The sequence below is a fragment of the Rhipicephalus microplus genome, unplaced genomic scaffold (assembly GCF_043290135.1).
Source record: "Rhipicephalus microplus isolate Deutch F79 unplaced genomic scaffold, USDA_Rmic scaffold_19, whole genome shotgun sequence".
In the NCBI taxonomy this organism is placed as follows: domain Eukaryota; kingdom Metazoa; phylum Arthropoda; class Arachnida; order Ixodida; family Ixodidae; genus Rhipicephalus; species Rhipicephalus microplus.
The window spans coordinates 4,543,781-4,568,843 of record NW_027464592.1 but is presented as its reverse complement, the minus strand read 5'-3'; the positions used below and the strand labels follow the sequence as shown (position 1 = coordinate 4,568,843).

The 25,063-nt window shown below is 43.3% G+C and overlaps 1 protein-coding gene across 1 annotated transcript in view; it reads right to left on the bottom strand.

Moving 5' to 3' along the window:
- LOC142785219 (uncharacterized) overlaps positions 1-22,098 on the bottom strand; it is a 56,660-nt gene extending 34,562 nt beyond the window's left edge. Inside the window, exon 1 of the mRNA XM_075883666.1 lies at positions 21,973-22,098. Within this exon, the coding sequence (XP_075739781.1) occupies positions 21,973-22,038 (66 nt within the window). The 5' untranslated portion in view covers positions 22,039-22,098. The remainder of the gene's footprint in view (positions 1-21,972) is intronic.
- Between the last annotated feature and the right edge of the window lie 2,965 nt (positions 22,099-25,063).

Below are 25,063 nucleotides of genomic sequence, written 5' to 3'. Positions count from 1 at the left end.
GTTTATCTACGCGTCTTTATTTCAATTCAATCAAGTTATTTCAATCAATCAATCTAACATTTATGTTATCTCCACACTTCGTGTTTGTTGACGCACCATGCCTTTCGTTGATATACTTGAGGTACCAGCCGCGCCTGCCTGCTGGTACGCTAAAACAGCTTAAAAACAGTCTGTTTCCCCTGCAAATGACATTAGGAATGGCTACTCAATGCACCTAAACTTACGTTAAAAGTAGCCAATTAAAACTCGGTGGTATGCCAAGCAGTACACCTAGCAGTTCAAGCTTAGAGAAGACCTGGCAGCTTAAGCTCGAGCAAACACACCTAATGATTCCTTGCTAATTCTATCTGAACAGTGGGGAAATAAATGTTTTGCGCTTAAAGCATGCGGCTTCGTAGCACTGAATAGGGTGCGATATCGCACATCAAGATAATCAATTTCGGCCTTGCTGTTGAGGGTCCCGTAGTCTCTCTTTAAACATGCCAATGAACTCGCGGTCAGGAAAGCTAATGCCCTCAGGCATGGTTGAGAAGAAAATTAAAACCCATACGAAGACCTAAACGTGCCGTAAATCTACCGCGTTTCGCACGAGCTATAAGCCGGAGCCCCGCCTATAAGAACCACGAGCCGAATTCGACTAGGCGGTTCGCTTTGGTCACTCTTTAGTACAATGCCCTTTCTACACAAGTTAATTGTGGATTTTACTGATCCGTTAGCAGGTTCTTTTACTATAGCCGAAATATGGCGAAAATGCAGATCTAGGGGCATAAACATTCACTGACACTGCCTATCCTCAATATCCTGTAATTAATAGTCTTCACCTAGAATAAGGCAATCATCGACTACTCACTCTTGCAGGACACACCACCATTCCTTTATAAAGCAAACTACAAGCAGTACGTCTGCACGTCACTTCCAGTGTACCATTTGTTTTGCTGCACCAATTTCTGGGCTAGGCTATTGCACTTTCCTGCGTTTAAGGCAAAGCTGCTCCTCTGTCATGACAAAATAGCAAGTGTTAGGTGCCATCTAAACAACTCTTCCGATTACATTACTACATTTCTCTAGTTTTGCTTCCAATCCTTGAATGATTGATAACGCTACGTCTCGCAACACCAAGCGAAACCAGCTGTACATGTGGGTACCAACTAGTTCACGTGACTAATTGAAAACTGTTGCTCTTCATTCATGCTCTGAATGCATTGGGTATTTGTAAACAGACGTTGCTTCAAGCAAAATTATCTCAGGAGAGAGAGAGAGAGAAGACAGGGAAAAAGGCTGGGAGCTTAACCATGGTTTATCACCGGTAGGCTATCCTGCACTGGAGGAGCGGAGAGGGGGAAGTAAAGTTATAGAGGAGGAGAAAAAAGGTCACTGCCTTGGCCGACGCGTAACAGTTTGCCATCACAAACAATGAAACACGCCGGTGTCTTTGAGAAAACGCAACAGATCGTGTTGGTTGGCCTAGTGACAAAATGAGCCTGTAGGTTACAGGAGGTTTTAAAGTTTGTAGTGCTATAAACACCAATACTAGATATAATACGACCCTGTTTAAACTCGTTTCAGTGCTCCATTCTATGAAACTCTTGTTTTTGGATGACAATATGAACAATGATAGGGCCCTTCAAACATTCGTAAAAAATACTCGAATGCAAAAGCTAAGCGCTAATTATTTTACCGCTCGTCTGTCATCGAACACAAAAGTTCACTATTTGATCGTTATCTGGAGTTCAACGTCCCAAAACCACCACATGATTATGAGAGACGCCGTAGCGGAGGGCTTCGAAAATTTCTACCACCTGGGGTTATTTAACGTGCACCCAAATCTGAGCACGCGGGCCAACAGCATTTCCGCCTTCATTGAAACAACGTTCACTATTTATTTCCGCTATTGTCGCCATGGTAACTTGGCACTTTTCCTGTTGTAGTAAAGGATAATTACATTGCTCCATCAGGTCCAGCTTTCGGTATGCGAAGTCTCTACATCACTCGCCTGCGCAATGCGTTGCGCTGAACATTCGCTGCTTAGATGTGACATCGCAGTGCATGTTAAAAGAATGCATTACCCTTTGTATACAGCATCAGCGGTCATAAATTATCGTTTGTTACTGAATATGAATATCTTGGCCTAGTGATCACGTCGGACCATAGGTGGAATAGTCACATAGCTTACATTGAAGTTAAAGCCACGAAATAGCTTACATATCTGAGGAGAACCTTGTCTAAATTCACAGTAACATAAATTTATTGGCATACAAGACATACATTAGGCCGCTGTTAGAATATGCTGCCCCTGTCTGGGGCCCCTACAACCAGTCAACCGTAAGTGAAATCGAGATCATACAACGAAAATCTGTCAGATTAAATTTCAATTCCTATCATCGTCACACATCCGTTAGCGCTTTACTACAAACGCGAACCTCGAACCTATGGAGACACGACGCCATCGAGAAAGAATTAAAATGTTATACCTAATTTACCACGAACACGTTAGAGTAGGCAAGGATTTGCACATCAAATCGTGTGGCCAGGCCCTACTCGCTCATCTCATTCGCTGAAATTAACTGAATATTCTTGCCGAACCAACATCTTCAAAGTCTTTTTGTCTTCGTGCCATCCATGAATGGAATGCATTGCCTGAATGCAGACTGCTAAGCCCAACAATATTGTCTTTCGTCCATGCTCTTACTAATGTATAACACAAGGTGTATCAACACAAACGTATTCTTTTTGTTGCTGAGCTGAGCGCTCAGTAATCAAGTGCTGTTTTGCGCAGTCTCTTCATATTTTTCAATTTTTTTTTCGTTCCTCTGTCGTTACTTTTTTAGCTACAATTTGTTTATTTTGTTCAGTTGTTTTTAAGTCATGTATTTGCTTGCCGGCATTGTCATTTGCAATACTTTGCGTTTTTTATATTGTAATGCTTCCAGTATTTCACACGCTGTAAATATTGTTGAAGACCGATTTCTTAACATTTTTTTTTCTTGTTCCCACAATGTGTATGTAAAGTTCACTACTTAAATTTCTTTTAGCTTTTTGTAAAGCCCGCTCTTGCTTATGGCTTGCAAAGCAGGCTAGCAGAAATAAATAAATATATAAATAAATAAATACGTAATAACGTCAGTGGAACGCTGCCTTCAAGTCAGCCGAAGTACGGATACTAGTCATCTTCGTGGGATTACGCATTCATATCTTTAGCTGGGAACCTTGAAATAATGAACCGTATGGCGACCTCTTCGGGAACGCTGAAGGTTCCAAAGCAATAGTCAACTTGGTGAAACCACGCGTTTAGATCTTTCCCGAGATGCGGTGAGGAGCTCGCCGCGAAACTCGAAAGTCTGTCATGAGCGTTTTCACTGTTAGACATGCACACGGGAGTATCACTTCTGGCCTGTCTTTGTTCCTTTCTCGAGCCGTGTTTGAGATTCATCGACGCATTGCTCTCTTCTGCACTCCTGCTTGATTCTGCATCAAAATTTTAGTGAGATATAAATGCCGAAGCATTTCTTAGCTAACTTTGGCCAATCTATCTATCTATCTATCTATCTATCCATCTATCTATCTATCTATCTATCTATCTATCTATCTATCTATCTATCTATCTATCTATCTATCTATCTATCTATCTATCTATCTAGCCACCTCCGACTTTCAGCTCTCCTGGCCGTTTCGATGATGATATCAATACAGAAATTCCTATGACAAACATGACTGTATGAAAAACATATTTAATTTGTCATAACACGAAAATCCTAAAATGTACGTGATGAATGTCATGATTTACATTTAATGGTTCTGCAGCGGTTGCAGTGATTTCGTTCACATGGTATGTTGCAAAACTGGTATGGTAAGACATGATTGCGTGACGAACACAAGCGACAGACGCTAACCTTAAAATCATGACATGATTGTCATGTAGGAACATGAGTACATGTCATGCTCTTGATGCGCTTGTGACCGTTTCGCTAGCGTCACGTATACCAAATTTTGTATTACGGTACGTGAATGGATGATGAAGGTATCTGACTGGTGCAAACATGATAATAGTCAGATGCGTGTCATGTAAGAACATGACTACATTCAACGCTCATGATGCGCTGGTGCCCGTCTTGCTAGCATCACATGTACCAAATTTGGTATTACGTGACGCGAATGGATGACATAGGTAAATGACACATCCAAACATGATAATCACGACATGCGTGTCATGTAACAGCTGACTACATTCCGCACTCATGATGCGCTCGCGGCTGTTTCGCTAACTTCGCATATGCCAAATTTGGTATTACGTGACGTCAATGAATGACGAAGGTATGTGACTGGTGCAAACATGATAACCACCAGATGCGCGTCATGTGAGAACATGACTACACACCGCAGTCAATGCGCCAATACATTTCGACTTGACGCGGTGCGCGTACTCACCGGCGTTCATTTCGTCATGTCACGCTGGTGTTGTCATGCCAGGCGCTGGTCCTGCTGTATACTCGCAGGCACACCGCGCTGCGTTGCTATGACGCATGCGCGTTTGAGCGTGTCCAGCGTCCCTCCGTCGCGAAAAGGGAGGAGACGCTGTGTTGTCTGGGTAACGCATCGGCGCAGAACGCAGCATGTCGCATTTGTGCCGGTTGCCGTCAAGCCGCGCTGACGGGCGCTGGTCGCGCCATCGCGCCGGTCACGCCTGGCGTCAGACTACAGAGTGCTCGCGTTTTGCTAACGTAGCGCTGCTGTGCCCAGCATGAGCGTGCGTCAACGCTACATTGGAGTATATTCGGCCCTTCATGGTGCGTTCGCGGCCGTTTGGCTAGCTGCAAATATAACAAATTTGGTGTGGCGTGACCTCAATGGATGAAAAAATATATAACTGGTGCAAACAATATAATTCTGGCAAGCGTGTCATGCAAGAACATGAAAACATACCGCGCTCATAGCGTGGTCGTGGCCGTTTCGCTAGATCCACGTGTACTAAATTTTGTATAACGTGATGGGAGTAGATGACGAAAGTAAACGACACATCTAAACATAATAAGAATGATACGTTAATTACGTACGGCATCTTTTAACTCAACCTCACTACATTGTGCTGATTTAAAAGTGACAGATCAAACTTTCTCATTCGTGCTTCGCATATCATCGATTCTCGCAGCACAAGGGATCTGTCAATTTTTTTCTTCAGCACTTATAACTGTGGCGCATACCCGTTTCAGGCATAATTACTCATCGTCGTCAGCAACTATACATGAACAATTGGCACAAAATGCCTTGAAAGGGTTTAGCGGATACGAAAAATAGCGTAGCGAATGCCGATATACTATCCAGATATTCTGACAAATAGTGCCGCAGTGAGTACCTAGCAAGTGTGCTTGCAGCAATTAACGAATGAGTGTTTGGAAAACGCTCTGAAATGCTGCCTTCTATTTTTCGCTGTTTGCTACACCTGCACGCAAGCCTGGCGTTTTAATTGCGAAGCATTAGCGAACTTTGGTGAGTTCAACCTTATCTATCTATCTATCTATCTATCTATCTATCTATCTATCTATCTACCTATCTATCTATCTATCTATCTATATAAAATATGTTAGTAAGAGTATGTAGTGATTTTAGTGTAACAATTCAACATTCCTCATTCGTTCTTCGCATGTCATCGGTTCCCATTGTACGTGGGATGTACCAATTTTTCTTTAGTGCGTATTCAGTCTTGTTATTAGACTACTTCTTTGTAGGACTGCATGAAAGTTTCTTTTTATTGCTTTAAATTTGCACATGCCAGCTCTAAAACCTATGGTTGTTCCGCGCCACATTGTATAAATGATTGTAAGAATATTTATTCGTATGAATGCTCCTAAATATGTGAGTTTTCAATGTAACGAAGTATTGTTTTTATCTTTATTTAAGATGTGCGGAAATTTGTTACGTATACTGTAACAAAAAGTCCATGACCCTCTAGCGCCTTGTAGTTAGGAGTTATTTCTACTTACATTACACGACACACAGCACTTCTTTTCTCGGAGATAGGCTTGCATGAGTAATATGCGTTGTAGCGTATATTAAAAACAAGAAACTGTACTTTGCTGCATATCATTTACAGATGTCAGCATTTAAAACGGCCTCATAGAAGCACAACTGAAACTACAATGTGGCAATTATTCTTTCTGACGTCTGTGCAAATAAGCTCTTTAGGAGAGTGACGATCATGTGAGCCAGGTTGGTGAATCTGTATGGCGGGGGCTGAATGCTTACGTTTCGGTATGGTTTTGAGTCTAACCTTTTTATTCATATTTGATCACGACATCCCGTCGACAGCATATGCTAACCCTATGCAACGGCCATTGGTGCCGACCGCTATTGTATTCAACCAGCAGCAACGTCGCGCAGCACAATTTTTAGCAATACAACGCCGGGAAGAAGTAGTGCGACGAATGCTACAGGAGGCACAACGAAAAGAGCAGCAACAACAACTAAACTGACGAAGACAACTATACAAACAACATCAGCAGAGCAGGCAGATATGACGCACAAAAGAATTTGAAGTGACGTTGCAATCTCGCCAAGGTAGGTAAATGGCCTAATATATGTCCACATCGGCTATATGCATATTTTTCGCACGCGCTAGAGCCGCTATGTATGTGCTGGCTGATAAAACTTTATATGCGAAGCATTTTTTGGTGAACTTCATGAATTTTCAGCATCTATCTATCTATCTATCTATCTATCTATCTATCTATCTATCTATCTATCTATCTATCTATCTATCTATCTACGTGTAAGTGCACTCGTGATCACTCACCTAACTCCAGGTAAATCAAAACTAGTACGGAGGGTAAGATGGTATCACGCATACGACTCACTGGTCATGTGATATGAATAATGTCGCCATCCAGTCGCGTACGCCATCGAACACTTTCCGTGGTACAGTGGCCCGTACCAGTTAGAAAGAGGGATATGTGCCACTCTTATGCAGTACGCATGTGTCACAGGTGATTGAGAGTTTATATCTACACATGAAGAGCAAAAAAAGATTGATTTCAACGCTGGAGGGAGTAAAAAAATAACATCGGCTGCATTAGCCCGATAAATGCAAATTGTAAATGTCAGAGTCCCAGCAGGGATTGAAGAGCAGCAATCCACATTGCAACTATGTATTATACCACATATTCAAGCGACATCTCTGAACAACTTTTACAAAACCGCCATTGTTCGTGAAAGATCATTGTAGTTGTAGTGCTGGTTGTCCGTTTTTTAAACATTACACATAAACTTATATGACATAGCCGTCATGTCAGGTTGACATCAATTCTTGTTACGCGCCATTAGCTGAAGTTGATTCGTGTTACGGTGCCAGAGCTGCCATTCTGGCGAGCACCAGTGCTTCATTAAAGCATACCGCTTCTGGTGTTGTCAATGTTCATGTTGCTGTGGGCATCGGTACGTAAGTGTAAAAAACTGGTTATAATAAACATATGCTGCTGGTAAACATATGTCCGTGCGTTCATTTGTGTATATCTTTAGTACCAACTGGTAACGTTTCACTGAATGAATAAATTACAACACAGTCTTCTTCTATGCGTATGCTTCGCATAACATTGATTCTCAAAGTACGTGGGATATGCTGTAGTTTTATTCACGCTATCAGACGTTCTGGCCCCCTGATTTCCCTCTAACTCTTGATTCGCATGTTTTGGACCCTCCTCGTCTCCTGTGGGCACTACACCTCGTTTATCCACGTTCAAATTCCTCCTGTATTGCTGATGATTTTAGTGATCTCAGCGTATTTCAGTACACAGTTAGCTGTATTTAAACAATGGGGAGTGATAACAAGAAAACCCGGTGAGCGATGAATGCTTAACGTCCGTGTCATCATTCGAAAGGTGTTTACATGAAGTAACAAGTCTGAAATTATCATATCTACTGAGCGTCGCGAATTCATTTTGGATCTCAGTGTGATTCCAGTGAAGCTCATGTAATTAGCTTGCTAATTGCAGGTGACAGTGATATTTTTATTGTTGCTTCTCGTTTTGTCAAGCCGGCAAACGAGTTGCGGAAACCACCCATCCACGTTGATACGGTTACGCTCGGCATAAACTGTCAAGGCTCTGCAACGCGCCGTCTTTTTTCTCTTCGTGGGAGTTGATGTACTAATGACTGGGAAAATGTCATCATTTAGGCTTAACAGTCGCTTTGGCGGGGTCAAAGATTGCAGCGAGTGTAAAGGTGCTTCAAGGATCTCGTCTTCAATAATCACGTCTCCTCGCCTCTCAAGCACTGCAGGCACAGATTTCTTGACGTTGTGAATCCGCTCGGGGTAGGTATCAGTACACGTGAAGTTGTGAAAGAGTACGTTCACTTGGAACATCTAGTAACTGCGGAGCCAAACATTGAGATGGAAGTAACTAGAAGAATAACAATGAGTTGAAGCACATTTGGCAAGCATTCTCAAGAAATTGATGAATCGTACATTGCCAATATTCCTCAAGAGGAAGGTATATACAGCCGCATCCTACCAGTACTTACCTGTATACGGTGCAGAAACCTGGAGGATTAGAAAGAGTGTTGATTTAGTTTGAGAAAGACGCAGCCAGCAATCAAAAGGACTGCTGTAACTCTGTAACATCTTGTAACTGCGGAGCCAAACATTGAGATAAAAGTAACTAGAAGAATAACAATGAGGTGAAGCACATTTGGCAGGCATTCTCAAGAAATTGATGAATCGTAGATTGCCAATATTCCTCAAGAGGAAGGGATATACAGCCGCATCCTACCAGTACTTACCTGTATACGGTGCAGGAACCTGGAGGATTACAAAGAGTGTTGATTTAGTTTGAGGAAGACGCAGCCAGCAATCGAAAGGAAAATAATAGGTGCAACACTAAGGGACAAAGACAGCAGAGTGTATCAGGAGACAAATGGGGGACACGGACATCATAGTCCAAATTAAGAAGAAGGAGTTGCCTTGCGCAGGGCCCGTATATAGTGCAAAGGCAAGATAACCGCTAGTCATCAAGGACCACAGGATGGATTGCACTAGAAGGAAAGTGAATGAGGGGGAGGAATAAAGTTAGGAGGGCACATGAGATTTCATTTCATTTCATTTTCTTATAGCCTTCAGAGCCAGAGGCATTACACACGGGAAGGGGCAATAACGCTCGACAAAAAAATAAAGACAAGAAAGAAAAAGATGCTATGAGCAATAAAGAAAGTAAAACAAAACCTATATGAAACAAGGGAGCGAACTGTGAACACACAGTGAGTTTTGAAAAAGCCACAGTATACATTATTGGCTACGGAATCACAGTACTGTTCATGATGAATATCGTTCAGAACGTCCACGGGAACGCCATCCAAATCACTAGAGTTTCGTGGTAGATAAGAATGAGAAAAGTACGTAATGTTACATGAATTAGTACGGCCTTATCATCATGGTCTGTGCGATGGCATGCATAAGATGAGTCAGGGATGATGCGATGTCGTAGTGCAACATGATGATATATTTTATAAAACATGGCAATGCGTGACACTTTTCAGCGCAACGATAATGTGGGAAGGAAGGGTCTAATTTTATGGATGCTATATTGGCGGTCTGGCTGTAATTAGAGTGAATGAAACGTGCGGATTTGTTCGGAACCGTTTCTAGAGCAGAAATTAGGTTAGTTTGGGTGGGATTCCAGATGGGTGTAGCACACTCCAGTTTTGATAAAATGAGTGTTTTATAAATTAGGAGTTTCGAGGAAGGAAAAACATGATAAAAATTTGGCGAAGCTAACCTGACATGCGATTACCATTGTTAATGAAGAGCTTGATATCAGTAGACGAGTGCAGGTTTGCTGTGAAGTTTACGCCAAGATATTCATATGAAGTCAGTGATTCTGAATTATTGTTATTGATGTAGTATGGTGCGGAGCAGGGACATTTTGTTAGAACGTGCATGAATTTACATTCATTATTATTTGGCTAAAATAACAAATTGTTACACCAAATAGCAACAGCCCTAAGATCCGATTGGAGTGAGGAATAGTCGTTAGCAATTGTTACCACTCTAAAAATGATACAATCATTTGCACGTAGAAGAATGTTAGCGTTTACAACGGAAGAAAGGTCACTATAATATAGAATAAAATAACAAACACCAAGAGACTCAGGCCTGTACAGCGCCTGAATACAGACCTGTAAAGGCAGAGTTACCGCTAATAAAAATAATCAAGTTTTGAGCGTTTCAGCCGAAAACACTAGTATGATTTCAGTATATCGTTATGAATAATGTACCTGTTTGGTTTAAGCAGCATTTTTAATGACACATTTTGTCAAAAGCCTAAAAATATAGCAACATATCCAGGTAGTGAATGATGGAGATTCGGGTGAAGCATCCATCTGTCCATTCGTTCTTGCTGCCGTCTGTGCATGCGTCCATCTGTGTGACCATCCATGCGTCCATCCGTCCATGCAGCCATCCATGCATCCGTCCAATGCATCTGCCTGTGTGTCCATTCGCCCATCTATTCAACACTCGAAGTACCACCATCTCGAATCTTTTCATAATATATTTCTTATATAGAATCACCGCCATCCAGCGGACATTCCTAGGAATAAACGAGAGTTGGCACACGCACACTTTCTTACGGCTAATGCTTCGTGTCCATTTCCCACCTTTAACCACCTTGAGTTCAATGTATATACCAATTCACTGTATTCATGGCACTGCGGCCCAACGCTCGCTAAACCTTTATAAAACCAAAAAGGTTATGCCTAGCGAGTTTACCGTAGCAACCCTTCTTTGTCAGATAGTGCTCAATGTACATACTAATGGCTGCTAATGGGGAATGAGAGACAGGAGAATTCGGCTTTTAGTTTACGGGAATGCTGCGAAGTTTTATGGTCAACAACGCACAGGAGACATCTCCCAGTTGCACCAACTAGCAGGACAAAGCGTAAGACATGTTACGTACTACTACGAGGGATGAGCGGGTGCCGATTTAAGAATCTTCGACCCTAAAATGAATAGGTGACCGGTAATATGAACAATCGCACGGAAGAGTGGGATACAAAGGCTTCCGGTTCGACGCACCACGTGGGTTAGCAGCGGCACGCATGCATTTTTGTACCGCTCCATTAAAAAAAGCGCCTCTCCGTCCAATGTCAGTGCTTTAGAAGTTGGTTTTTCTTTCGCTTACCGTGACTATCACAATGACAAGCTACGAAAGTCTTGAACAGTAAGGAAACTTATTTATCGCTATAAAACGATCTGCAATGCTTTTATACTGTTTGGGGGTACTGTCAGTTTTGCTAGTAGATCATTCAATGCGAAAAACAGTTTTCATTGCATGATACGTTACTGCAGATAAAAAAATTACCATTTTAAAGATCTCAGGGGATGAGGACGACTGTACTAGTGTGCCAAGAGTTTCTTTCGGGATCGCTGCTTCAGCCGATATCGTCAGTCAATTGGCACAAAGCAATAGAGCGGTTGACTGGGCTAGTTGGTATGGCATACTTGGGTTTTAGCAGCGCGAAAAATGCACAAAAGACAAGAAAGGGACGAGACAAGCACTGACTTCCAACTGAAATTTTATTGACGAGAAGACCGTTAATATGCAATGGAGCACAAAGAGTGAAAAAATGACGTATTTTAAGATACAAATTATCAACTAACGCCATGCCTGCTGCGCCTACCCTCGCACCTCAAGAAACATATCTCTTTATCTGAAAGAGCAACTGAAGGCTTGCTTACGCATGCGCCGCTTTCAAGCTCCATTTGAGCAGCCTCATAAATTATACGCACGTTTTCCTCTTTAATCTTGCAAAGAACTGTTGTTTTTTCAAACAGCGGAGTGCACCCACACGTGCTCACGTGTTGCGCTAAGAAGCCATCTTTTCCGCCACGAACATTATTGGCATGTTCCCGTAAGCGATCGTTAAGGCATCTGCCCGTCTGGCCCACGTAACATGCACCGCAAGAAAAAGGGGTCCTGTAAACGACGCCTAACGCGCAGTCCACAAACTGCGTTCTGTGCCTCACCATACACCGTTTTCTCATACTCTTTACGGGGCAGGTCCTGTTTGTCAACTGGGACAACTTATCAGGGGCACTGAAGACCACTTTCACATTGAGGCGCTGTCCTATTTTCTTTAGGCGGTGTGACACAGAATGCATGTACGGAATAACCGCTACCTTTTCCCTCTTCTCCGCTGTGGTGCCATCACTGTTGCAAACAGTGCCCAATCGTTTCCTTTTTCTGTGCATTCGTTTCCTTTTTCCGTATAATTTATGAGGCTGCTCAAATGGAGCTTGAAAGCGGCGCATGCGTAAGCAAGCCTTCAGTTGCTCTTTCAGATAAAGAGATATGTTTCTTGAGGTGCGAGGGTAGGCGCAGCAGGCATGGCGTTAGTTGATAATTTGTATCTTAAAATACGTCATTTTTTCACTCTTTGTGCTCCATTGCATATTAACGGTCTTCTCGTCAATAAAATTTCAGTTGGAAGTCAGTGCTTGTCTCGTCCCTTTCTTGTCTTTTGTGCATTTTTCGCGCTGCTAAAACCCAAGTGGCACAAAGCGCAGCACCTATTGAGCGCGTTGAGATATCTTTTAGGGGGGAAGCTCCTTAAAGTGGCACCCATTCGTCCCTCGTAGTAGTGCGTAACATGTCTTGCGCTTTGACCTGCAAGGAGGTGGCGGTGGGAGATTTCTTCTGTGCGTTGTTGAACAATAAAAAATCGCAGTAATCTTCGACGACATGCGCGTGAAATCACGTTTTCACTATGGTGCCCACCAAGCAACGAGACGAATCGTCAACACCACCTGTCCTCTGTGATGGCTCTCCGCATGCCCACTGGGCTGGACCAAAGAGAAGCTACCCTCCTCCATCGCTTATGGCCAGGAGTGGCATTTACAAAATCTTACTTCTTTGTCGTTGGAATGGCCGACAACGCTTTCTGCGATGCCTGCCATTGTGAAGAGACGCTACACCACACCCTCTACGACTGTCCGTTGTATGACATCCAGAGACAGCCTCTGGCGTCCATTTTTTTCGCGCATCGACAACAGACTGTGGACACTATTCTGTCAAGTGCCCGAGAGAAGACATTGCAACACAAGGCGACAAAAGCTCTGTGGAAATTCCTACGTGACACGGACTTGAACAAGCGGTTGTAACAGCAATGTCACACACCGCGAAAGACAAGACTGGACTACAACTGAGTGTGCGCGCGTGTGCTGCTGAACGTGCTGTGTTTATCTCTCTTCCCTCTCTGCTCTCTATCTCTCATCTCCCCCATCCTCTTGTCATGCGCAAGGTAGCAAACCGACTGCCTATAGTCTGGTTAACCTCTCTGCCGTTCTTTTCTCCTATTTTATTTCTTGCTAGTTTATGAAAAAACAAATCAAGTACCGTCTCTTATGTGTAAAAGAGAGAGAGCAGAAGAAGAGAGGATAAAAAGTCACAGCTTCGCCGCAAAGACAAAGCAATGAACGTGACAGCAACAAATTGGTAGGCCACGTGCAGAATGGCAGGCAGTTCTAAACGTGTCCCGTGTTTTTTACGCCCAAATGACGCACAAAACGTACTCAAATGTACACACAAATGCAAATCAGCGTCTCAGTTTTTATTACATCGATACTCTGAAAAGCGCTCCATTTTCGCAAACGGAGGCTGTTCAATGATTGCAGTGGCCTTTGTGCGTTCCGTAACTACAATAGAATCATTTCAGTGCAAGGGCAACTTGAGCCAAAACGTATGATCCTCCCCCCGGAAGATAAGGGTGTGTGAGAGATCATCCACTCCCCTTCTATCCGCGGGCCAAAGTGCGCGTGAGAGACGAAAGCTGCCACGCGGTTATTGCGCCACCTTGCTGATAATGCTAAAAAAACAACGATAGCCCCCCCCCCCCCCCCCCCAATGCTCGCCAACAGTGGTAAGTGGTAGGCGTAACAGCTTCCTGATTGAACGTTGAAGAAGGTGCTCTTGGTGGCTCAGTGGTTAACGCCACGCATTCACGACGCGGAGGTCGCACATTCGACTCCACGCGCCGGAGTCCTTTTTCTAGAATTTTAGGGGTGAAGTTTCTTAAGGCGTGGGTCTGTCTATCCTCCGTCGTTGTCGTACATACCTACCGGGAGGCGAGATGGGAGATGGCGGTACTTCGAGTGTTCACTAGATTAATGCATGGACGGACGCATGGATGGACAGACTCACTAGTAGATGGATGGACGCATGGAGTGGGTATGTGCCACAAGGGATGCGAGATGCGAGATGGCGGTAGTTAGAACGTTTACTAGATGAACGCAAGGACGGACACACAGACTAGAAGATAGACAGACAGATGGACGGACGCGTGTACGTGCGGACGGATGGACGCACAGACGGTCGCGCGGACGGACGGAAGTAAGAATGAAATGATGGAAGGAAGCGTGGACGCGCTGACGAACGCTTCGCCCCACTTATCATCATTCACTCCGTGGATATGCTGTGATTTTTTTCTGTCTTGCGTTTTCATCTACACGTAGGTGTATACATATGCGGTGAATGACTCTGAAGCCTGTGGCGAAATTCAGCCAAGAGTGTTCATATAATTATTGTCGTAATAAAAAATTAATTAGGTTGTGCTTCTGGTGTACTCAGAGAGACGTGTGGACAGCAACACAGCCATTAATTCAACTCGTGGCAGCGAGATTTACTTCGTTGGCGCTATTCTTTTTGCAATAAGTAATTCAGTGCCTTTTGTCTTCTCGTAGAAATTGATCAAATAAGCTGCCGTTCAGTATGCATATGAAGTTGCGTCTGAAAACAAATGAACTTTCTTTTAAATAGGTTTCTCTTTCGTCTTGCATTAAACCATCGTAGTACACTGAACTTTCGAACAGATTCCAGCTGTTGAATTCATTTTGCTCCACGACTGCGTTTCATCATCTCGCAGCGAGTCGTTCCACGACGTTTTTTTGCTCCACGTGTTTTGCATTTCTTGCTTGGCTGTTACCGGGACTGGAGTGAAGAGTCTCAGAAGATCGTATTGCGGGCGAGGAAATGGAGTGGCACCGTCTTTGGGAGTCCTTTTGTGACGCATAAAAGGACATCTCGGGTACCAGCAGTGTGAACTGTTCGCCAAATTTCATGACTCTGGCTCTCTGCTATGGCTCTTCTCGCTTCGCAAGCAAAAGTTGTAGTACTTAGCTGTGACACAAGCTATAGTGTTAGCCTACAAAGATATTTAGTGACTCATAAACAAGAATTCCAGCCAATAAAATAACAATTTGTTGGTAGTCTAGCCACTTTCCTGTCTGCTTCTTTGTTTACTGTCTTTTTTATTTTACTGACAGGATTTTTTGTGTAACGCAACAACTAGCCCTACACGGGGTGTTATTAGGCTATTTAGCATGCCAGCGTAGAATCGTAGCCACGTCATTCGCTTTCGGTGAAGCGTGTGTGCATGATGCTATCGAGGCACAACGTGAAAAGGCGCGGTAAAAGTTGAGCTGATATGTACCTCATCAAACAATCTGTAAATCGAAGCATTTTCGCAATGTGCGAAGATTTATGGTTACTGAGGCAAGTGCAATGGCACGTACCAGTCTCTCACTTTTGCGCGGAAAGTACGCGGCCGAGAAGTAACAATTTAATGAGTGTGGACTGCCACGCAGGATTCACGGCAACACCTCGCGCTACGTCTCAGGGTGGTACAAAATGACGGAGGGGAGCGATGCTTTTCTGTCGGGTACTGAATACGCTTGATCTTTCATAATGGTATCGCACCTTTTTCGCCACAACAGCATTACTCTTCTCAACAACCATGGTTTCTGCAGCCCACTACTTTCCCTTCTATTATTGCTGAATGATGATTTATCAGACGTATAAGTAAATAAGTGAAACTTCACCCGCATATAGCTTGTCTCCCTGGTGTTCGTTTTCACTACACGCGCTTCTTTGCGCTGGGTTCATTGACTGGCGTGATGCGATGTGCGAATGCTGCAAAAATGCCTGCTCGCACCGTTAGCTTGACTATTATTTACAAGTACTTTATCTCATTTTCAGCGACTCTGCCGGCTCTGGAGTCAACCAACTTGATTCACAGCAACTCAGCACACCATGGCTGCTAACAGAACAGACGTCCGATTATGCAACGCAAAATGACAGCATCGAATAAAACCATTCTTCTCAGCTTCAGCAGCACACAGCTGGAAAAAGACCTGTCGGCATGGCCTGAATAAACGTGAAAAATTTTTATGTGTACATCTCCGGACAGCCCTATGTCGTATTCACCAGATGTGAACCCCAACGCAATACAGAAAATATTTTTTGTGAAAGTTCTTGCCGCACACGTGACCATCAATGCTGGGCTGTCTTCCTCATTCTCGGCTTTATCGCACATGCATCCCACTGCTTCCTATTATAGCACATGCTCGAAAACTCACACAATTAGTATGAGGCAACCATTAGCGGCGTTTTGTGGGCAGGTGCAATTCATGCGGCTAATTCGGATCGCGGAGCCAGTTCCCGACGCGTAATCTAACGAAGTCGATCGGTTCCGCGAAGGCGAACGGGGAAGACCCGCGCACAGGAAAGAAAGGAGGCTCCTTTGTTCACGCGGTTCACGAGTGGAGCCGTCAAGGTCACCCCTGGTTTGGACTAGAAAAGGCAAGCTTACTCGGGCGCGCCTCTTGCAAGAGTCCCGTCAAGCGCGGTCGTCTGAGCTTAAGTCATTGTTGGCGTGCACGTGTGCCATTGGCAATGCCGCAGGGACGTGACCATTGGGCTGACCGAGACATGGTACTGCACAGAGACGAGCTTATCCTGCTCCGCTTCTACAAAGCGGAGCAGGATAAGGCTTCTACAAAGCGACGTTTCTACAAAGCGACGTTTATTGAGAAGCTTCTACAAAGCGACGTTTATTGAGAAGCTAATAGAGTTCGAGTGTGAGAACGGCTACCGACGGAGGTCAGCCGATACACGGCCTGGCATGGGAGAGGTTATGACACGCGGAGAACCTATGCCTTCACGTGTTGTATTCGGTAATGTGGTTTCGACTTATGCAGTGCTATTAGGAAAGAGTTTGTGCGATTGGTTGTGATGAAGCAAGCCACAACAAGTGATTATTTTGTGGGTTGACCCTTTGTTCAACCAAAGGTTGAAAGGATGGTGTTTGAATGTGAAATGAAGAGCAAAGGTTCGGGTTTGGACTCGGGTAGGTGCCTGAGGCTGCAATAAAGCGTCTCTTCACCGGACTACGGCTCTTCCTTCACGCCGCCACTGAGCACTCGGGTCATCGAGGCGTACCCATTTCGAACTCAAACACGTTCCCTCCTTAGCTACTTTAGAAGCTAGTCTAGGAGCTGGAAATAACTCACACCAAGAGAGAAGTAGATACCACAGAATGCGTTCCTTTAATTACAAAAGGGACGAACGAATGGTTTCTCGAATTTCACGCTTCGGCAATCCTTCTTTTCCGTTTGGTGCAAAGAAAAGGATTAAATTCTTATTCCTACAGATCACGCAGTAGACCGTCATACACACTGAACACTTTATCGCCCATACCTGGCGCAAACTCTTTGTTGATCTACAGACGCTTGAAAAAAAGAAGTAGCCGCTGCGTGAGCTGCATACTTGCGGTTGAATACTGAGGTTTCTGGCAATTTCAGTTTCATCAGCCAAGTGTATCGGTTCCGCGACGTTTTAGAAGGGCTCATTCACAATTAGGATCACTAGAATGCGTGTGCTACGGAGCGGAGCGTATCAAGAATCCTGTAAGTAATAAAATGAACTTACTCGGGGTCGAAAATAAGTGCGCTGCACTGATGATTGCATGAGTGGGCCACGTGATGTCATTATATACGTCACAGTGACAGCAGCGCTGCCCTCTCCAGTACTAGCCTTCGCTGCCAATGCTCATGCTGGGAGGTGTAAAATTTCGATCTTCTTTAGGTACTGCTGGTATTACAGTCTTTTATGCCAGACGATAGTAAGCCAGTATATCTTCAAGGCAAAGTTAGAATCTTTTTCATCTTCAAGACGATAATCTTAGATTTTCATGAAATACTTGGAAAAGGAAGTGTAACGCAAAGACAAAGCAACGATAGCAGAACTAATGGTCACAAAAAAATTGGTTTGTTTGTTAGGTACAGTTGCAAAAATTCGCATATTTTGTGAGACAACCGCTTATTACATTGATGACTGTAGAAAATCGATGCCCTATGAAGAGAAAAAAATTAACCTCGAAGAATCAGATCAATGTGTTCGTGGTACAAGGCCTCGCCACATTGCTAAAATGTGTAAAGCAAGCTTGAGGTGCAATATATGTTAGAAAGGGCATGCGCCACCCATGTGTCGACAAAAAAAACTTTCAGAAAATTTTATAGTGAATGATCTAGGTGAAAGTAAAAAGAAAAAAAGAGCAAAATTGTACCTGACAAACTACGTAAAGTTCATCAAGTATTTTTCTACAGGCATTGGCCAAAGGCTGGAAGAAGTCATGTTAATGTCCTGTTCTACTGCATACTGGCCGCCAAAGATGTTTTGCTCGAAAAGGGTTGCTTGAGCAACTTGTTTACTAGTGAGAAGAAAAGAAAGATTCATGATAAGCTCGTTTGGAGAAAAGGATATTGAAAATGGCCTGAGGTGTGTTGATGGTAAACTAAATGTACTTGTAGTGGTGAAAAAGTGTTTTTAGAATTGATGGAGATTGACATCCTTTCAAAAGCAATAGTACCGTTCCTAACTATCAAACAGCAAAAAGAAATATGAAGCGAATGAATTGAAGCTGCCTGACGACTTAGGTAGAAACGCAGAGAGCAGTGAAATCGGCATGACTGTTGGCTCAGACCACAATTGGCAAGTGATGAAAGGTGTCATCCGAAAGCTAGAAGAGAAGTTCACCGCAACAGAAATTTCATTCGGTTGCACTGTACAAGGTAAAGCTAACGTGTACAACAATGAAGCAAAAGGGGAAAGTAATGGTGCTTCACTATGACGCACAGAAAAGTGACACAACGACCGAACCAGAAGAGGTCATCATGAGCAGGACAATTAACGTGAAGGGAAGAAAAATGTTTGCTCACGACGCATGTTTCTGAGAAAAACTGATTTTTTATAAAACACGAAAGCAGGTGCCTTGATTGTGGACTCAATAAAGTTATTTCACTCACTCACATCAGCACAGAAAATAGGGACATGATGACCGAACAGCGACACACACCAGAAGAGGTCGGATAATATTGCATAATTCAGTGAAGACACGAGGTTGCTTCACAATTATGCAAACGTTTCTGAGGAAGACCAAGCTTTGATAAAACACGTAAGCAGCATGATGCGAAGTGGACAAACATACAGCGAAAGCCAGCCTAATTTGCAACCAAGTGCGACGAAGAAAGTTATAGCGAATGGAGTCTCATCAAAACAGGAAAGTCAGACACCCACAGTGCAAGTTGAAGCAACGCTGATCAGCGAGCCACCGGCCACTAATGCGTGCAGAGGACCAAATAAGCTTGCACCTGTTGCGATGACAGACATAATTCTGAAGAAAGTACGCTGCAAGGGCTTACCAAATTACGAAGAAGTCAGCGCTGAAAAAACTTGAGAGTTAAACAGAGAAAACGGAAGGACTCCTCCAAACGATGTAACATGAAATATTGGAAAGAATCAACAAAGCAATATCACACCAACAGGCAAGCTGCATCGGTGAAAAGGTGTTGAAGAAGTAATCAAAAACTTTCTCATGGCGTGTATGGCAGCAGGAGCATGGTCTCATCGGCTGCCAAATACCTTTTCATAATCTTACCAAGGTTTCTGAAGAATCCAGGAGGGTGTAGCGAAACCAAGGTCGGTGTACTGGTGTAGCTTGTATATTCGTGCAATATTGCTTTCTTGATTATTTATAATTAAAGAGTTTACAAGAATGCTTCAATCTTTGTTTATTTCTGCAGTTTGTTTCAACGCTGGCCTCTTTCTCTCATATGGTTTGGCCTTTCAGTCAACGTTCTTCACTCGTTCTTCACCGGAGGGCGGTCAATTTAAACTTGAGCGCCCTCGCGCAGGCCCTCTGGACAGCCAGAATTTGAGAGGTGAGGTCATGGGCTTTACACAGCTTGTTAATTTTCTTTTCTTGGAAATGGGGACTGGAAAAGGCACAGCGCCATAGGATGTGATGAAGCACAGAAAATGACTATTTACGTCTGCTTTGTTGCGCACACGTTGTCTTGACAGTTCATCTGAATATAGTGTTTCTTGTGGTCAACTCCTCGCCTAGCTTTAGGATACCACCTTTCACTACTTTCCAATACTCGTCTGAGCCAATAATTACGCCATTTTGTTTCACTCTGTGTTTCTTCCTATGACGTCGGCCAGCTTCAATTCATCCTCTTCTTACCTGTTTTGCAGTTCGATAGTTAGGCACGGTACTATTTCTTTTGAAATCACGTTCACATCCACTGCTTTCAATAGCACTTCTTCACCGCTGTAGGTACTCAGTTTTACTTCCACAAACTTCATGAGTCCTTCAGTTTCACCTCCTCCCAACGAGCCTATTGTCAGTCGCTGTTCTCTTATCTTAGCAGGCAAATTTCTCAGGCAATCTTTCAGAACAAAAGATCTTTGGCTGCCCGTATCCATTAAAACATGACAATAACATGACTGACTTCTACCTTCTGCCACTGCTACTGCAGTCTGTAGAAAAACTCTTGAACTCTACATACATTGGAAAGTGGATGCTTTATTTTTCTTGTCTTGCAACCTTAACAGACACTTCAGACTGGGGTGTGCTTTCTTTGCTCCGGCACATACATGTTCTGTGATGTTTGCAAGTTATGTTGCACATTATGTTTGCCTTACTTATTTTGGCAGTATGGCGAAGCCTCGTACAACGGAAGCGTCAAATGAAGCTTTCGGCTTCATTTTCTGCTCTTCAAACGGCATAACTTTCCTGCAGTTATCAGTATAGTGATTATTAGTGTCACAAAATATGCAAATATTTGAAATTGCACGTTGCAAACTAGAAATTCTTTCTTGCTGGTTACTTTCGGTGCTGCTATTGTTGCTTTTTTGTGACAAATTCTTCTCTGCATTACACTTTATTATCTAAGCATTTCATCAAAAACTTGGGGTTATCTCCTTGAAGTCAGGAGTATTCTGACCTTCTTTTGACAATCTACTGGCGACTATCCCTTGTTTCAACTGGAATGCACTCTACATCTTCACTGGCAGCGACATTTTATTATTTGCAGCAGCATTGATGCGTAGTTGATGCTATTGAAGCTTAAGCACTGCAATCCTCACGTGTGTACTCGCACAATTTCTGACAATCTTCTTAAAACCTTCATAGTCACTGCGGCTCGCTACTTTATTAATGTTTATGCACTCGTTCAAGTTTACTACTACCAAAACGTCATCTCTTCCGTACCGCTGCTTGAGCATATCACTAGCTTTGTCGTAATTGTTGTCCAAAAATCACAATTCCTCGACGGCAGCAGGCGGTCTCCCAGTTAGTGAGGACCACAAATACGTAAATTCTTGGATATCGTTTAGGTCACTTCTCATGTGAACAGCCAAGTCATATTTATACCAAAATCTTTGCTACTGCATCTTGCTGCTATCAAACTGTTTGTTTTAGATTTGGTAGCTTTACTGTATTTGCTTGCCTGGCATTTACATAAAAGTTTATTGTTCCTGCGCTATTTCAGGGTGCTCATCTCGACGAAGGTACGCATTGATGTTATGAATAATGCTAATCATCTGAAGTTCGTACTGAGTGGTCCTCGCAAACTCGGATTCAATGGTTTGCAGCGTCATAAACTGATGCATCTGTTTGTCAACTTTCTTTAACATCTCTGCAATGTCTAGTCTCGCTGTCTAGCAAGAAGCATATTGCTGTAGGATCTTTATTCTACTGAAACTTGTTTCTGCTTCGCTCACTAGATTGGTTATCTGCGCCCTCAGCGTCATTTATAAAAATGACTTCCCTGTTCATTTTCAATAATTAAGAAAACAACTGGTCACTTACAGATTGCAGTGGCGAGTCTTCATCCGTGGCTGCGTCATCCTTTGAGTCTGTGGGCCTTCTCTTCATCAGTGTTTTGTGACCAGTCTGTCGTCCCGTTATTCTGTGACCAGCCGAATAAGCATGTCCCATTGGCTATCAAGTATCGGGAAAAAAAGGAAATGTAGAATAAAATTAAAGAAAGTGGAGACTGAGGACGAGCAGTGCATAAGGCATAACATTTCCAGCATAGTGACACATTTATAGTTTTAGCCACAAAGAACACAGGACGCCGAAAAAAGTACGGGACAAGGCGCACCATGCACCTATGATTTATATCGTTGAAAAATTTATGGAATACGTAAAATTTTGCAGTAACAAAGGAAAGAAGAACAACAGAACAAATAAAATAAGTTGAGCATAATTTGTCAGATATACTATTTATCTTCCTAGCCTTTTTGTTGCCTTTTGTTTACTGGCTTTTTGTTGTGGTATTTTGCTTGTTTATGCTAACTTTTGCACGTAATCAGTTCCAATGGTACAGTGCGCCTTGTCACGCTCGTTCGTCTGTGACCATTGTTTTTAGCGCTGTAACCAAGAGTGGAGCTACCCATAGAACGGTATATTGAGAGAGAGAAAAGAATATTCCACACAGTGAGCCGTGAGCCAGCAGTTATATTTTGGTTGCTTCAGGTACAGGCTTGGAGTCACTGGACTCGGGCAGCATCCTCAGCCTGCCGGATGGCCCAGAGCTAATCATTCTGCGCAGCCCTTGCAGTGAAAATTCGCAGATATCCCTTGCCGATCTTGAGGCGTATGCTCATTTCATACTGCAAGCATTTCTGTGGGGCATGCACGGAAATGCACGAGATTTCTGACAAGACGTACGTTAACACGTTACGGAGGACGCCTCACGTTGAATATTTCATTGAGCAGCGCACTAGTTCTTTAATGCATGAGGGAATTGGGGAAGACATTTGGAAGTGACGTTCAGGTTTCCTGAAGCAATTGAATGCGCTAGGGAGAGACAAAAACATTACAAATTTTTGGAAGCAAATCATGAATGTTATATTATAAACCCACTTTTAGTGGTACGTGGGCTGAAGATTGGTAATGGATAAAATATATTTATAGTAATCATTGTTTTTTCATCATTGTTTTTCGTATTACGACGAAAATTTATGTATTTTCATTATGTTAACAATGCTCATAATGCTTTTTGCATTTGTAGATAAGGAACAGCTTTGTATGAATGTTTAACCAGTATTTTTCCGCTTATTGTAGTGTTGCTCGCTTATTTATTATTTGTATGTGTAATGTTGAATAATAATTTCTTTGTACTGTTTTGCCGTATCTGCTCGAGGTCCTCACGAAGTGTGGGCGAAGTCAGGAGGCACACATCCTTTTGCCCCCTTCATGGGCATGATGCAAAAATGTGCAATTAAATAAATAAGTAAATGAGTTATTAAATTATAAACAAATAAATGGAAGTATGGAATCCAGTACAAAGTGTATTTTCGTCACCTGAGACCACTTTTTTTGAATTTACAGCACTAGTTTAGAATGTGAAGGAGATTCACTGAGAGCCTCCATCCTTCATTGATCTACTTAATGTTCAAGTACAATCAGTGAAAGACATGCTTAAAATGGCGTAAATACCATAAACTAAAATGTCGCTGTGGTTTACGTGCATGCGACTATGAAGATTACAGCGGTAATGCAAGGTTAGTGATATAAGTTAGCAATCGATAAACGAACGAAACGTGTTGGCATCAGCAATGACTATTTTAAACTGCGAAACGGGAATGTCGATAGGATATGAAGGGAAGTTCGGAAGAGATGCCACTGGCTTTCGTGGTGATTCCTTGAAGAGGACGCTTTGCCATATTACGACAAAATTTCGAGAGGAAAGTGTTGGCGGTGGAAAAACTTCATTGCTTATTCAGGGAAAGGGTAGATGGGAAAGAGCGAGGAGGGTCTCCCACGGCTCCTGAGAGTTAGCTTGTAACCCAGGCAAGTTTGCTTCATGTGGTCTTGCCACGCATTCTCACGTCACAAGCGACAGGGATGGCCATGCACCACACTATAGACAAGCGCTGCCATTCTATGCGTTCACAGTCACAACGCTACACGTCACTTTCATGAACGTGATGTGCAGCCGTATTACAGCACCATCAGCCTGATCACTCCCACTGCAGCGTGAAGACATTTTCCTTGTTTCGCCAATCAATCTGGTACTGTGCTTGCTGCAACCACGTTACCTCTGTAAACATCTAATTGTATTGTTTCCACATAAGATCCTGCTTTCTCAACACCCGTCATACTCATCCCAAACTGCAAATGTATTGTGCGCGCGAATTCCCCCCTAATCGATGGAATCGGTGTGCACATCAACTATCAAAACCATAGCAGAAATGCTGCATTGAATTACGATCCAGTGCTTCTATCGTGCATCAAATTTGCCAGATGTCTTCATTCATTCGCTATAAGCACCCTCTGTGTAACGATTTGCAGTGTGCATGCTCGCATTCACGAGCTCACTGTAAGTCTACTTGCTACAGCCAAACGGCGCTCAGTCGATCAGAAAAAGGAAGAGTGCGGGGGTATGCATGGCTCACTACAATCGCGTGAGGGTTTCAGTGCATCTAGAACTCGTTATTCAGTCGCACAAGGAGATGTCAGAGGGATATTAGGAAGAAGGGGTACGCAGGATGAAAGGGTAAGCGGTGAACACATCTCCCTCATGCAAAGACGCCTGTGGCTGACGTTTCGCGCTCATTAGTGTGCGCATATTTATTCGAACTTGAGCTCGCAGACAAACGGCCAAACGTGTGGGCCTTTCAGCAGTCGGCAAAATTAGGCGTAGCTCAGGCAGAAAAATTAGGGAGGGTTTTGGCAATGCGGTATCATGATGGCGCATGAGACTCTCCTCACTACTCTCGTACATTTCGTTGGAGCGTTGCGAGTACCATAGTCGCCGCTCCTTTTTTTCGGCTATAGTGGTGTCGCAATGTAGCAACTACAATCATAAGATATTTGATAGGTACTACGAAAATTGTGAATCGTTAGGAACGAATAAAAGAGAATGGTACTTTTTGTATGGCTGTCATAGGAA